The following is a 16,628-nucleotide window of genomic DNA, read 5'->3' as shown; positions in this document are numbered from 1 at the left end:
AATTAATTTGCTATTGACTGACTTTCTATACCTGCTGGAAGTCTATTCCAAGTATCAACTACTTCTTCGGTAATATTATGTTTTTAGCCAAATACTAAAATAATACTTGCTAGATTACCTTTGAACTTTACTGTATGATGGATATTATAGGGGGCTCAGGGGGATGGGAATCTCACAGTTATGAGCCCCCCCTCCTTTCCTCTCCTCATATGACCCAGCAAATGCTTAACCAGAAACAAAAAAACAATTCATACAGTTCTATTCAGCTCCTATTGGCAGTTGTCACATGATTGTATCTCACTGCAGGCCAATCAGACAGCTGTAGTTCCTCTCTCTATTCAGTACTGTAGGCTTTGCTTCTCTTAGGACAACATTTCCCAGAATCCCCCGCCTGGCTCAGTGTCATTCTTCCTGGCTGAGCTCGCTTCCAGGCTGGAGTTCTTCGGAAAAGACTGGAAGAGGTGAGCCCCCCTCCCCCACCTGACTGTTTGTACAATGTATCCTGTCCTGTGTAATGTATCTATATGTATCCCTGCCTGTACAATGTATCTAAGACTGTACAGTGTGTGGTATTACAATGTATCATTATGTATCCTATGTGTCTTTTCCTTAACAATGTATCCCTGTCCTGTACTGTGTGTTATGACGTATCCCTATCCTGTAGCATGTGTTATGACGTATCCCTGTCCTGTGGCGTGTGTTGTGACGTATCCCTGTCCCGTAGCATGTGTTATGATGTATCCCTATCCCGCAGTGTGTGTTATGACGTATCCCTGTCCTGTAGCGTGTGTTATGACGTATCCCTGTTCTGTACTGTGTGTTATGACGTATCTCTGTCCCGTAGCATGTGTTATGACGTATCCCTGTCCTGTAGCGTGTGTTATGACATATCCCTGTCCTGTAGCATGTGTTATGATGTATCCCTATCCCGCAGCGTGTGTTATGATGTATCCCTGTCCTGTAGCGTGTGTTATGACGTATCCCTGTCCTGTACTGTGTGTTATGACGTATCTCTGTCCTGTAGCATGTGTTACCATGTATCCCTGTTTTGTAGCATGTGTTATGACGTATCCCTGTCCTGTAGTGTGTGTCACAATGTATCTCTGTCCTGTAGCGTGTGTTATGACGTATCCCTGTCCTGTACTGTGTGTTATGACGTATCCCTGTCCCGTAGCTTGTGTTAGGATGTATCCCTGTCCCATAGCGTGTGTTATGACGTATCCCTGTCCTGTGGCGTGTGTTGTGACATATCCCTGTCCTGTACTGTGTGTTGTGACGTATCCCTGTCCTGTAGCGTGTGTTGTGACGTATACCTGTCCTGTGGCGTGTGTTGTGACGTATCCCTGTCCCGTAGCATGTGTTGCACTGTTATGTATTATCAGTCCAATCCACTACATCTGAACTTCTTCTCTGTTGTAGGGGGGCACCATGCCGAAGTGCATTGTAGCAAGCTGTAAGAACACGACACGTAAGTCAGCCTCCCGAGGTGTCACCATGCACGTCTTCCCTCACAACCTCCAGAGGATAAAGCACTGGCTACTGAAGATAGGACAGAACTTTGGGAATTTGGATGCCTTTGCTCAGAGGATCCTGGAAGCCAAGAAAACGGACGCCTTCCGAATCTGCTCAGACCATTTTACTCCAGAAAGCTATATCACTCAGGGATGTAGAAGCATTCTTCGGACTGAGGCTGTTCCAAGTCTCTTCCCAAAGTATAGGGAGCCCTTCAACTCTGAGGATGAGGCTGCACCGCCACCGCCAAAAAAGTTTAAGGCCGGTACCTCTAGCCAAGACTATGACACCCTTCTCAAGGCTTACAATCGCACTCGCCAAGAAGATAAAGGTATTCTAGCTACTGTGGAATGTAAGGATGTGAGCACTCGCACGGACATGTACTACAAATCGCGAGAAGCCGGCACACGCACCAATCCTTTCCAGGGGGTGAAAAACAAAAAAGTAAGCACCGATCCAAAGATTGGTCGGAAACACGTCAGCACCATAACCAGCATGTGGAAGATGGATGTGTCGACAAATAGCCTTGTTGAAATGGTGGATGCCAGTACTAATACTGAATCCATACTTGGACAGCACTTTGAGGCTGAGTCATGGAAAATAGGACATGACCATGTCTACCAAAAGGTTTCAACTCCTGCTAAGTCATTTTGTGCCAACAATGATTTAAATCCTTCAATGGACTCCCACAGCGATGATTCCAATTGTGTGTCAGATGATGGATTAAACCAAGTATCCAGCTTGTATTCTAAAGACAGGTTGGATGCAGATCGATTGGTCCATGAGAGAAAGTTTTTAGTCTTTGAATCTTGCCTGGATGAGCTTCTCCAAAAACTGACTTGTGCCCACGGTGACGGATGCCAGTCTGCCATTGCCGGGATTGAGAAGCACATTAGAGGGACAATGGTCACCATTATTGGACGTTGCTTCAATGGTCACACCAGTTGTCTTTGGCAAAGTCAGCCCATGAAAGGTAGAACTTGCATGGGGGACCTTATAGGCGCTGCCGCTGTGCTCTTCAGTGGCAGCAACATCAAAAAGGTGGCTGAAATGTTCAGTCTTATGGGAGTTCCATTTGTTTCCCCCAAGAGATACTCAGTTTTGCAGAGAAAATACCTGTTTCCCATCGTAGACCTACACTGGTATAAGGAACAGCAGCAGAACCAGAACTTCTTTCTAAGTCATCCTCTTTGTCTTGTTGGCAACAGCCAGTGTGGAACTTTCAGAAATGGTGGCAGGTTCTGTGCATACACCTTCCTGGAATCCACAACCAAGCAAGTCCTTAATCTCCACTTAGTGCATTCTACCAATCAGAAGTCCCTCATGGAGATGGAAAGGCTAGCCTTCTCAAACTGCTTTGATACTCTACTGGATGAAGGATTGTCCATTGAGACCATCTGCACAGCCAAACACCGTGATCTTCAATGTATGATGGGGGAGCAATATAACAGCATTTCCCACAAATACGATATATGGGAATACTGTAAAAGCTTTCGGAAAAAGCTAACGGCAGCCAGTCGCAAAATCGGCTGTGCCAAAATTTCTCAATGGATTCCAGAGCTTACCAACCATCTTTACTATTCCACCTGTTCTACCAGAAACCAAGTGCAACTGGTTCATCAAAAGTGGTTGTCCTACCTGTACCACATCATTGGGCAGCACAGCTGGGATGACTTTAGAGAATTTAAAGCGTGTGCCCACCGTCCGCTAACACCTGAAGAAACTGATCAGCACCCGTGGTTATCCCGGAACAGCCCGGCCTACCAACAAGTGAGGGCGATTGTGACAGATAAAGTCCTTCTCGATGACTTGGACAACATTGCCATGTTTTTTCACAAAGGACAAACTGCCCTCCTTCACAGCTTCATGGTCAAGTATCGGCAAGAGCAAATGCACTTTGAGTTGGACGCCTTGGAGGCCCGGATAAAATTGGCAGTCCTGGCTTACAATCATAATACTCAAAGGACGCAGCTTGCGGTGCGTCACCATTCGAGGTGTCAAGGTGGTTTTTCTGCCTCACAACAGACAAAAACTGTTCACGGAAACAAAAATTACTGGGTTGCAAAATATGTATATGGTACTTTTGCCTCAGCTCACATTTTCCCAATGATTTCAGATACCCTCAGGTTTGCCAACAAGCAGTTGTTTCATAGCTGGACCATACCACAGATGTCCACACGTGTGACTTGAGAAGGCTGTTTTGTTTCCTTCACAGAGTATTCCATGGCCTAATTTGGAATCTATATTAAAGAGTTAATGAAAAATGAAAAGGTGGACCAACTCCAGATATCCTAGTCACTCCTCTGGACCCCACTGCACATAGTGGCCTTGATGCTCTGTGCTGCCAGTGTGGTGGTCCATATACCTCAGTACAGAGCTCCAGAGTGAATAATCTTCATAATGCTGGCAATTCGCAGACCAAGGAGAGAAATCTCAGCCACTGCACACCAAGCAAGCCCAGCACATAACAGGTGATAGCAGTCTTTGCCTAACTCTATCCAGTCCACGGCCCCCCAACATGTTTCGCCCCAACCTCCATGACTAAGCCCTCATGGGCAGAATGAAATATGTTCATTGGCTGAGATTTCTCTATTTGTTCTGCAGATTATGTGGAGTCAGGGTGGACTCCTAGCCTAACCTGCCCCCCTGGTGGAATATACCAAATGGGGGACATAGATGCCAGAGCGGAGACCCTGAAGTTGGTTTAGGTTCATAATGCTCACAATGGCAAGTTCTCATTGGTCTAAGCCAGGAGTCTCCAAACTCTCTAAGCACAGGGTCACTTTGCTGTCCTTCAGGCTTTAGGGGAGCCAGTCTGTGGCCAGTGGGAGTAGAAAATTCCCTGGCATCGGTGCCCCATCTTGGTTTTAATGGGAAGAATAGTGCCCCATTGATGATGTCAGTAGGTATGGTGTTCCATCATTGGTGTCAGTGGGTGGAATAGTGCCCCAAGGGCAAGATAAAGGCAAGTAAAGGGCCACATGTGGCCATCTGGGCCGCAGTTTGGAGACCACTGGTCTAAGCAAGGAAAAACTGGCACTTCATTTTATACTCTGCAATCTTGTGTTTATTGGCAGTTAAATGATAGCCACAAATGTCAACGTGTTTCAGCCAAACTTGCCTTATTCAGGACAGTCATGAATAAGGCCCGTTTGGCTGAAACGCGTTGACATTTGTGGTTGTCATTTATCACCCGCCAATAAACACAAGATTGCAGAGTATACACCGGAGTGCCAGCTTTTCTTTGCTCATACGGATTGTGTGGATGAGAAGTCGGTTGCCTCTGCCCGAGCACTGGTAATAAAGCTACATTATAATACTGGGAGGTAGTAGCACCTACTTTCATGTATTAAGTTCTCATTGGTCAGCGCAACCACGTGTCCACGTTGACTAATGAGAAGCGCTTCTTTCTTCTGGGACACTTTACCAGAAGAGGAGGCCTCAGATGTGCTTCTCATTCATTAAAGTGATCACATGACTGGATTAATCAAATTCCAATTTGATTATATTGGAAAATGTGTGAATCCTGTAGGAAAATATTTAACCACTTGCCGACCGCCCTATAGCAGTTTTACATGTTGCTCAGGATCATGTGTGTGTATATATACATGATCCTGTACTTTTGTGTACTGGGCGAGAGTGCGTGCCACCGGTGGCTCGCTCCTGCTACACAGCGCGATCAGATCAGTCGGTCACGAAGACCTGATGTCTACTGGCACCCGCTGATCCTTTTTTTTTCTTTTTTTTTAAATTGGATATAACGCAATAAAACCGCAGAGGTGATCAAATACCACCAAAAGAAAGCTATATTTGTGGGGAAAAACAAGGGACATAAATTTTATTTGGGTACAACGTTGCATGACTGTGTAATTGTCAGTAAAAGTAATGCAGTGCTGTATCGCAAAATAATGGCCTGGTCAGGAAGAGGGTAAATCTTCCAGGGCTGAAGTGTTTTTAAAGGGTAAATTCACCTTTCCAAAAATAATTTTTAAAAGATGAACTCGCTTTAAATATCCTGGCCACCCCTCTGGACCCGCCGCATGTAGTGGTCAGGATGCCCCGTGCTGCCGGCACAGTGGTCCATACACTTACTAACTACATTTTATCTATATAGCCCCAGAATGAGTATCCATCATAATGATTGCAATGGCAAGGCTCATTGGTCGGCACGGTCATGTGACCTCTCCGAGCAATGAGAAACGCGTCTGGGGCTGCTTCTTCCAGTAAGGTGTCCCAGAAGAAGAAGCACTTTTCATTGGTTAGCATAGTCATGTGGTCATGCTGGACAATGAGTGCTTGCCATTGTAAGCAATATGATGGATATACACTCCAGGTAAGTGCACCGACTCTTATACCCCCAGCATGGGGTATCAAGGCCAACATGTGCAGAGGGGTCCTGAGGAAGGGGGTGGCCAGGATGTTTATTTGAAATTAGTTCACCATTTTATTTATTGCGAAAACCTTCAAATGTTTTCATACAACTTATAGCCAAGATTCACACATTTTCCAAATGAATCAAATTAGAAATAAAATGTGAATCTTGAACAAAGTTGAACCTTTGTGTTTGTATTTTGACAAGTCACAGACCGAGCATCTAATGACAGTAAATATGTTTTTGTAAAAAAAAAAAAAAAAAAAAGGGGGGGGCATTTTGAAAAGTGTTATTTTGACCAACTGCTGTTGAACCCATTTCAAATTTCTGGGCGAAACATTTTTGTTTTGCAATGCATCCGGAAAGTATTCACCGCACTTCACTTTTTCCACATTTTGTTATGTTACAGCCTTATTCCAAAATGGATTAAATTATTCATTCATTCAAAATTCATTGTTTTCCCCAAAACTGTACAAACCATACCCCATGATAACGTGACAGAAGTTTGTTTGAAATCTTTATTAATTTTTAAAAAATAAAAAACGAAAGCAATCCCATGTACATAAGTATCACAGGCTCCTCCCATGTACATAAGTATCACAGGCTCCGCCCATGTACATAAGTATCACAGCCTTTGCTCAATACTTTGGTGAAGCTCCTTTGGCACCAATTACAGCCTCAAGTCTTTTTGAGTATGATACTACAAGCTCGGCACACCTATTTTTGGGAAGTTTCTCCCATTCTTCTTTGTGGGACCTCTCAAGCTCCATCAGGTTGGATAGGGAGCGTCGGTGCACAGCCATTTTCAGATCTCTCCAGAGATGTTCAATCGGGTTCTAGTCTGGGCTCTGGCTGGGCCACTCAAGAACACTCACAGAGTTGTCCCGTAGCCACTCCTTTGTTATCTTGGCTGTGTGCTTAGGGTCGTTGTCCTGTTGGAAGATGAACCTTCGCCTTAGTCTGAGGTCCAGAGCGCTCTAAACCAGATTTTCATCAAGGATGTCTCTGTACATTGCTGCATTCATCTTTCCCCCAATCCTGACTAGTCTCCCAGTTCCTGCCACTGAAAAACATCCCCACAGCATGATGCTGCCACCACCATGCTTCACCGTAGGGATGGTATTGGCCAGGTGATGAGCGGTGCCTGGTTTCCTCCAGACATGACACTTGCCATTCAGGCCAAAGAGTTCAATCCTTGTTTCATCAGACCAGAGAATTTTGTTTCTCATGGTCTGAGAGCCCTTCATGTGCCTTTTGGCAAACTCCAGGCGGACTGTCATGTGCCTTTTACTGAGGAGTGGCTTCCCTCTGGCCACTCTACCATACAGGCCTGATTGGTGGAGTGCTGCAGAGATGGTTGTTCTTATGGAAGGTTCTCCTCTCTCCACAGAGAAATGCTGGAGCTCTTGTCAGAGTGACCATCGGGTTCTTGGTCACCTCCCTGACTAAAGGCCCTTCTTCCCCGATCACTCAGTTTGGCCGGGTGGCCTGCTCTAGAAAAAGTCCTGGTGGTTCCAAACTTCTTCCATTTACGGATGATGGAGGCCACTGTGTTCATTGGGACCTTCAATGCTACAGAAATTTTTCTGTACCCTTCCCCCGGTCTGTGCCTCTATACAATCCTGTCTCGGAGGTCTACAGACAATTCCTTAGACTTCATGGCTTGGTTTGTGCTCTGACATGTACTGTTACCTGTGGGACCTTTTTATAGAGAGGTGTGTGCCTTTCCAAATCACGTCCAATCACCTGAATTTACCACAGGTGGACTCCAATCAAGTTGTAGAAACATCTCAAGGATGATCAGTGGAAACAGGAGGCACCGGAGCTCAATTCTGAGTCTCATGGCAAAGGCTGTGAATACTTATGTACACAGGATTTTTTTTGTTTTTAACAAATTTGCAAAGATTTCAAAAAACTTTTTTCACGTTGTCATTATGGGGAATTGTTTGTGGAATTTTAAGGAAAATAATGAATTTGATACATTTTGGAATAAGGCTGTAACATAACAAAATGTAGAAAAGGTGAAGTGCTGTGAATACTTTCCAGATGCACTGTAGCTTTGAATAGAGCAGGAAAGAAATAACAACATCTGTCAGGTTTTTATTCATGTGTGCCGCCCCATTGGCAAGATTTTCCTTCACTTCCTGTGCCTGTAACGCCCATGATAGAAGGAATGGTTGTCACCGGGACAGAGAGGTGCAGACACATTTTTTTATCATTACCTAAAATATGCTGGAGAAAAAGATACAATATGTATAATATATCTTAGAGTATATATAATACAGTGGGGTTGTTTTACTAAAACTGGAGCAATCAGAACTTTTTTTTTTTAAATAACAAACATGTAATACTTACCTCCACTGTGCAGTTCGTTTTGCACAGAGTGGCCCCCCGAACCTGGTCTTCTGGGGTCCCTCAGCGGCTCTCGTAGCTCCTCCTCTGATCAGTTAACCCCCTTGAAGAAAAGCTCTCCCGGGGTGGGGGGGGTTCCTTGCAGGCGCGCTCCTGAGTCCATCATTCGGTGTAGATAGACGCCGAATGTAGGACTCGGCCCCGGAGCCCGCGTCATTGGATTTGATTGACAGCAGCTGGAGCCAATGGCTGAGCTGCTATCAATTATCCAATCAAGAGTCGAGAACACCGGGCATAGGAAGAGCGCGTCTCCGTCAGGTGAAATTCCAGGTCTCAGGTAAGTAAAACGGGGGGGGGGGGGGGGGAGGTGCGCTCCCTGTCAGGTTTTTTTTTTACCTTAATGCATAGGATGCATGAAGGTTTACAACCCCTTTTAAGCTTTTTTTTTAGAACTAGAAGCTGATTGGTTTCTATGAGAGCTGCACCAGATTTAACATTCTCCAGTTTTAGTAAATCAACTCTCAACATATCTAGTACGTGATACGCAACTTCCAGGTAGGGGGTGCGTGGCGGCTATGCTGTGATTAGTTTGGAATTAGAACTGAAATCTTGAACTGCCTCCTCCCAGCCATGTACTACTCCCAAGGTTTCTGGGGACTGAAAACTATCTCTTAAAGATTGATGAATGTCTTTCTCTGCTTCAATGCCTCCACAACTAATCCTCCTCCCTCCTCTCCTCCTCCTCCCTCCTTCTCCTCCTCCCTCCCCCTCCCTTCTTCTCCTCCTCCCTCCCACTCCCTTCTTCTCCTCCTCCCTCCCCCAACCTTCTTCTTCTCCTCCTCCCTCCCCCTCCCTCTCCTCCTCCCCCTCCCTTCTTCTTCTCCTCCTTCCCCCTCCCTTCTCCTCCTCCCTCCTCCTCCCTCCTTCTCCTCCTCCCTCCCCCTCCCTTCTCCTCCTCCCTCCTCCTCCCTTCTTCTTCTCCTCCCTCCTCCTCCTCCTCCTCCCTCCTCCTCCCTCCTTCTCCTCCTCCCTCCTCCTCCCTTCTTCTTCTCCTCCTTCCCCCTCCCTTCTTCTCCTCCCTCCTCCTTCCTCCATCTCCTCCTCCTCCCTCCTTATCCTCCTCCCTCCCCCTCCCTTCTTCTCCTCCCTCCTCCTTTCTCCATCTCCTCCTCCTCCCTCCTCCCTCCCCCTCCCTTCTTCTTCTCCTCCCTCCCCCTCCCTTCTTCTTCTCCCCCCCCCCCTTCCCTTCTTCTCCTCCTTCCTCCTCCCTCCATCTCCTCCCTCCTTCTCCTCCTCCCTCCCCCTCCCTTCTTCTTCTCCTCCCTCCCCCTCCCTTCTTCTCCTCCCTCCCCTTCCCTTCTTCTTCTCCTCCCTCCCCCTCTCTTCTTCTCCTCCCTCCCCTTCCCTTCTCCTCCCTCCTCCTCCCTCCATCTCCTCCTCCTCCCTCCCCCTCCCTTCTTCTCCTCCCTCCCCCAGGTCCGCCTGTCAGTTTTGTGGGCAGACCTGAACGGGCGCTCCATGCTAGTCCTATGGAACGATGGATGTCAGCGGTGACATGTCCGCTGACATCCGACCTTGTCCAATCCGATTAAATCAGACGGATGGCGATAAGTTTGCATCCATCCCTGGCGGATTGGATCGGTTGAGATCTGATGAAAACGGACATGCTGTCCGTTTTCATCCGATCTCTCCATAGTAACCAGCGGCGCTCGACAAGCCCCTCCCCCGCTCAGTGAGCAGAGAGGGACCTGTCATCCGCCGGCTCAGCGCAGATCAACTGAGAGATTCTCTCGCTGAGCTGGCGGACAGAGGCGGACTCCGGGGCAGCGGATCCGCCTCGTGTGAATGACCCTTACATGCATTGTCACGGCTCATGATTCATGTCACCTCCTCAAATGGTGACAGTGCATGCTCTGTGAATATAAACAATACAGAGCTCTGTCCTGTCAGCGGGGATGTGGCAGATTTTCTTTCCCTGCAAAGCACATCCCTTAGTTAAAGCCCCCCTACACAGTGCACAAAAACAGTGTCATTAGTACAGTGACAGTGCATATTTTCAACACTGATCACTGTGTTAGTGTTACGGGTTCCCAAAAAAGTGTCAGATTGTCCATCGCAATATCGCAGTCCCGCTATAAGTTGCTGATCACTACTATTACTAGTAGAAAAATAACTAAAAATTCCAGTATATATACAGTATATATATCCAATAGTTTGGAGATGCTATAACTTTTGTGCAAACCAATCAATATACGCTTATTGGTATTTTTGTTACCAAAAATATGTAGCAGAATACTAAATATACTAAATTGATGAAGATTTGATTAACCACTTGCTACCCACCCACCCAACAGAAAATGACAGAGGAGTGTAGCGGCACTCATTCTGGGTGGATGTTATTTGAGGGCATCCCAGAACGGCCGCTCTCTCGCAGGCCCGCGGGGGGCGTGCAGCACGGCAATCATGGCCGCTTCGTGTTCCTAGGACACGGCGTGACCCTGATCTCTGTAAAGGGCCGATGACACGGCTCTTTAACCCTGTGATCGGCTGTGTCCAATCACAAGCGGTCACATGTAAATGCGGAAGTACCATAAATTGTCTCTCCCCGACTTACACTGACAGAGTGTGAGGAGAGAAGAGCCAATCAGTGGCATCTCCTCACAGGTGAGACCTGTACAGATAACCACTGATCATCAGTGCCCCGATTACAGGAAAGTTCAATCAGTGCCCATTAGTGATGCCCATCAGAGCCAGGGCCGGACTGGGCATAAAAACCAGCCCTGGAAATAATTTCATAGCAGCCCCAGTGGCGTAGCGTTGGTTGTCCGCACCCAAGGCAAGTAATTTGCGCCACCAACCAGCGAACATTTAGCACTCTGAGTCCCTTCCACTCATACAGTATATTTAGCATAAGGTACCCTTATGGTACCTCTTAGGATGTACCACTCTTTCTATTTGTTCTCCTTTTCTTCCCTATATATCGCTCTCTATCCATCTGTCATGTTCTTTCTCACCCGCTTTCTTTGTTCCTCCCCCTCTTTTTATTCCTTCTCCTCCTCTTTGTTTTTTTTCCCTCTCTCACCTCTATATCTATACACACACATACACTGTACATATTTACATCTATATGTATATTGCACCGAATAAATAATTGTCTTTTGGGGGAGGGTGGATTCCAATGTGAAATGTGCTTTGGCCATAGTGCCCACCATAAAGCATTCTCCCTCTGTACTGGTCCAGGACTGGGGGCTGTAATATAATTCTGCTGTGGCAGGTGGGGAAGTGTATACAGTGTGTGTGTATCATGTGTGTGTCCTCTCCTGCAGGGATTGCAGACACATTACAGGAGATGATCAGAGACTGCAGACATAGTACAGGAGATGGTCAGAGACTGCAGACATAATACAGGAGATGATCAGAGACTGCAGACATAATACAGGAGATGGTCAGAGACTGCAGACATAGTACAGGAGATGGTCAGAGACTGCAGATATTGTACAGGAGATGGTCAGAGACTGCAGATATTGTACAGGAGATGGTCAGAGACTGCAAATATAGTACAGGAGATGGTCAGAGACTGCAGACATACTACAGGAGATGATCAGAGACTGCAGACATACTACAGGAGATGATCAGAGACTGCAGACATACTACAGGAGATGGTCAGAGACTGCAGACATAATACAGGAGATGATCAGAGACTGCAGATATTGCACAGGAGATGGTCAGAGACTGCAGACATGGTACAGGAGATGGTCAGAGACTGCAGACATAGTACAGGAGATGGTCAGAGACTGCAGACATAGTACAGGAGATGGTCAGAGACTGCAGACATAGTACAGGAGATGATCAGAGACTGCAGACATAGTACAGGAGATGGTCAGAGACTGCAGACATAGTACAGGAGATGGTCAGAGACTGCAGACATAGTACAGGAGATGGTCAGAGACTGCAGACATAGTACAGGAGATGATCAGAGACTGCATACATAGTACAGGAGATGATCAGAGACTGCAGACATAGTACAGGAGATGATCAGAGACTGCATACATAGTACAGGAGATGGTCAGAGACTGCAGACATAGTACAGGAGATGGTCAGAGACTGCAGACATAGTACAGGAGATGATCAGAGACTGCAGACATAGTACAGGAGATGGTCAGAGACTGCAGACATAGTACAGGAGATGGTCAGAGACTGCAGACATAGTACAGGAGATGGTCAGAGACTGCAGACATAGTACAGGAGATGATCAGAGACTGCATACATAGTACAGGAGATGATCAGAGACTGCAGACATAGTACAGGAGATGATCAGAGACTGCATACATAGTACAGGAGATGGTCAGAGACTGAAGACATATTACAGGAGATGGTCAGAGACTGAAGACATACTACAGGAGATGGTCAGAGACTGCAGACATAGTACAGGAGATGGTCAGAGACTGCAGACATATTACAGGAGATGGTCAGAGACTGCAGACATAGTACGGGAGATGATCAGAGACTGCAGACATAGTACAGGAGATGATCAGAGACTGCAGACATAGTACAGGAGATGGTCAGAGACTGAAGACATATTACAGGAGATGGTCAGAGACTGCAGACATAGTACAGGAGATGGTCAGAGACTGAAGACATATTACAGGAGATGGTCAGAGACTGCAGACATATTACAGGAGATGGTCAGAGACTGCAGACATAGTACAGGAGATGGTCAGAGACTACAGACATACTACAGGAGATGGTCAGAGACTACAGACATCGTACAGGAGATGGTTAGGGATTGCAGACATGATTGATTCAGGAGATGGTCAGAGACTGCATTTAAAGCTGAATTCAGTGTACAGGTATATAGTATTGCAGGGTTGTTCCACTCTATTTAAACCATCTCTGCAAGATCAAGTCAGTCATTTTCCTTTGAAAGCACAAGCAAGTGACAGAAGAAAACATCACATCCAGTTTCCAAAATACAAATTTTCTTGCAAACACTGAACTGCTCAAGATTAGATGAGGACATTAACCATTTAACAGGTCTGTGAAGCTTTTAGCCTGATCCAGCAGTAAATCCTCAAAAAAAAAAAATAAATAAAAAAAACCCCATCAAACAATCTGTGCAGCACTTACAGAGCTCTGGCTAAATAGCTGATTATAAGCTGAAATGGTTAACAGCCATGTGTCCCCGGTCTCATAGAATGTGTCCCGGTCTTATAGAATGTGTCCCCGGTCTTATAGAATGTGTCCCCGGTCTCATAGAATGTGTCCCCGGTCTTATAGAATGTGTCCCCGGTCTTATAGAATGTGTCCCCGGTCTTATAGAATGTGTCCCCGGTCTTATAGAATGTGTCCCCGGTCTCATAGAATGTGTCCCCGGTCTTATAGAATGTGTCCCCGGTCTTATAGAATGTGTCCCCGGTCTTATAGAATGTGTCCCCGGTCTTATAGAATGTGTCCCCGGTCTTATAGAATGTGTCCCCGGTCTTATAGAATGTGTCCCTGGTCTTATAGAATGCTGCTGCAGTGTCTTCCAGAGATCTTATCAGTGTGAGCAGACAATGTGCAGGTCAGGTTAGGCAGATAAAAAAAAGTAACCAGGGAGACAAGATTGAGGGGAGGCTGATCACTGCAGCTGGTGTTACTGTGCTCCAGACCATCCTGTTTTTTCCTTTTAGCCAGAGTTGTGTGTTCTGGAGAACTTGCATTATTGTAGTCATACCTCCTTGTATCTCCCTCCTAGCGTCCCCATTCAGTCTCACTCCAGCACTTACAGTCAGTGTGAGCGGGGGAGGGCTACACTGCCTGCTGATTGGCTGTGGATGGACGGGAGGAGAAGCAAGTCCTCCCTTGTACTCCCCTAAGCAGCGTTATTGGCTGTGGGTTCCCTACTACAAGAAATGATCAGTCCACTGCTCAGAGAACACACAGTGTCTATGCTCCCTCCCTCCTGAATTATCCTCCTGCACAGCACAGACCTGCCTGCCGCACGATAGCCATGTGCTCCTCTGTCCCTCCGCTGCTAGAATTCATTTCCTCAGCCAGCCCCGCCTCCTCTTCACAGCTCCTAGCTGACGGCGGCCACAAGGCAACCAGCCTACCGGGAGATCTCCCGCTATCCCGGTAGGCCAGTCCGGCCCTGATCAGAGCTGCCCACCAGTACCACCTATTAGTGCCCTGATTATAGGAAAGTTCAATCAGTGCCCATCAGTACCACCCATCAGTGCTGCCCACCATTGCTACCTATCAGTGCCCACCAGTACCACCTATCAGTGCAGCATATCAGTGCCCATCAATGTGGCGCAGGGGCGGACTGACCATTTGGTCATTCGGACGCCGACCGAGGGCCCGTGGCCAGTAGGGGGCCCGTGAGTCTCTTATCGGGTGCTGTGGCTGTGTGTAAATAGAAGAGAGAGAATCGCTCTCTATTCTCTCATTGGCTCCAGAGAAGCTGAATTTGTGGCGCCAAATCTGAGTCCTGAGCAGGGGAGGAGCTAGCTGGAGGAAGGATGGGAAATGTCAGCGCTGACAATTAGCGCACATTGGACACTGAACTGAGCTGAGGGAGGGGGAGAATGTCGACCCAGGAGTCTTGACATTGTCACTGCTCATATAAGACACTCCTCGGGTCAATGGACCAGTGAGGAGGGGGTAACGAGTATGCAGAGGAATGTCCAGAAAGGAGAAACTCCATCCCTTCCATGCTTGTGTGTGTCAGGCAGCACCCGAGCCTCCCTCTCCCCTTCCCTCCTGGGGGAGAACAGGGCAAGCAGGACAACACAGTAGCGATCGATCGTTGCTACCCATAAAGTAGTCACCGGAGCTCCTCCAAGGCAAGATAACAGGACGGATGGCAGATTGCATTCTTCTCCTTGTTCTGCCTTCCACACTGTATAATTCTGTGCTTTAAACTTGTCCTGTACCCCAGCAGGACAGGTCTGGTGAAAGTAAAATTCTTCAATATGTTAAGAATATAATGGGACTTTTCAGGTACTACATACATAGATGCATTTTCACAAAATAATTCTTTTTAATATAAGTGTATGTAGAATATCTCTGTAGCACCTGAAAAGTCCCAGTATATTTCTAACATATTCATGAATTTGAGCAATAACAGCAAAGGATGTGGTGCCACAATACAGCCCATCTCCAGGAAACTAAGATAAAGTCCATTCTTGCAGTGTGTGGGGGAGGGGGAAGTAAGGGGGGGCCTCTTTCACCTACCTGTTTTCATGCTCCAGCCAGCTGCACTGCTCTCTTCCTCAACTAAAACCCCCACCTTATCACATACCATAAAGTAACATTAACACTGTATGGTATGATGAGGGGGCTGGAGTGTCATCTGCACATACACCGCCGCCGCTGTGTGGGCAAGCCCATACACGTTCGGCCATTTTCAAACATGCAGGCGCAGCGACATAATGGCACCAGGCAGCACTATTTCTAAATGTAAGGCAGCAGTGGCACTTCGTGAGGTCTCAGCAGTGATGTACACCTCTCATCACAGCCTGGTAAGACCCCTCCGCAACCTCTGACCCCTGTACCATGTCCACAACCTCTGACCCCTGTACCATGTCCACAACCTCTGACCCCTGTACCATGTCCACAACCTCTGACCCCTGTACCGAGACCGCAGCCTCTGACCCCTGTACCATGTCCACAACCTCTGACCCCTGTACCATGTCCACAACCTCTGACCCCTGTACCATGACCGCAGCCTCTGACCCCTGTACCATGACCGCAGCCTCTGACCCCTGTACCATGTCCACAACCTCTGACCCCTGTACCATGTCCACAACCTCTGACCCCTGTACCATGTCCACAACCTCTGACCCCTGTACCATGACCGCAGCCTCTGACCCCTGTACCATGACCGCAGCCTCTGACTCCTGTACCATGTCCACAACCTCTGACCCCTGTACCATGTCCACAACCTCTGACCCCTGTACCATGTCCACAACCTCTGACCCCTGTACCGTGTCCACAACCTCTGACCCCTTTACCGTGTCCACAACCTCTGACCCCTGTACCGTGTCCACAACTTCTGACCCCTGTACCATGACCGCAGCCTCTGACCCCTGTACCATGACCGCAGCCTCTGACCCCTGTACCATGACCGCAGCCTCTGACCCCTGTACCATGTCCACAACCTCTGACCCCTGTACCATGTCCACAACCTCTGACCCCTGTACCGAGACCGCAGCCTCTGACCCCTGTACCATGTCCACAACCTCTGACCCCTGTACCATGTCCACAACCTCTGACCCCTGTACCATGACCGCAGCCTCTGACCCCTGTACCATGACCGCAGCCTCTGACCCCTGTACCATGTCCACAACCTCTGACCCCTGTACCATGTCCACAACCTCTGACCCCTGTACCATGTCCACAACCTCTG

The 16,628-nt window shown here is 47.5% G+C and overlaps 1 protein-coding gene across 1 annotated transcript; it reads left to right on the top strand.

Moving 5' to 3' along the window:
• Window positions 1-6,061, top strand: LOC141102653 (uncharacterized). Its single transcript, XM_073591562.1, has 2 exons — window positions 1-461; window positions 1,420-6,061. The coding sequence occupies exon 2, from the start codon at window positions 1,429-1,431 to the stop codon at window positions 3,700-3,702; it is 2,274 nt and encodes a 757-aa protein (XP_073447663.1). The 5' UTR covers window positions 1-461; window positions 1,420-1,428; the 3' UTR covers window positions 3,703-6,061.
• The last annotated feature ends 10,567 nt before the right edge of the window (window positions 6,062-16,628 follow it).

This window comes from Aquarana catesbeiana, linkage group LG07 (genome assembly GCF_042186555.1).
Source record: "Aquarana catesbeiana isolate 2022-GZ linkage group LG07, ASM4218655v1, whole genome shotgun sequence".
Taxonomy (NCBI): Eukaryota; Metazoa; Chordata; class Amphibia; order Anura; family Ranidae; genus Aquarana; species Aquarana catesbeiana.
Note: the sequence above shows the minus strand (reverse complement) of the source record. Positions and strands in the feature narration are given on the sequence as shown.

Excerpts from the sequence above, each read along its gene's own strand:
- LOC141102653 (XM_073591562.1), top strand. The coding sequence starts at position 1,429 with ATGCCGAAGTGCATTGTAGCAAGCTGTAAGAACACGACACGTAAGTCA.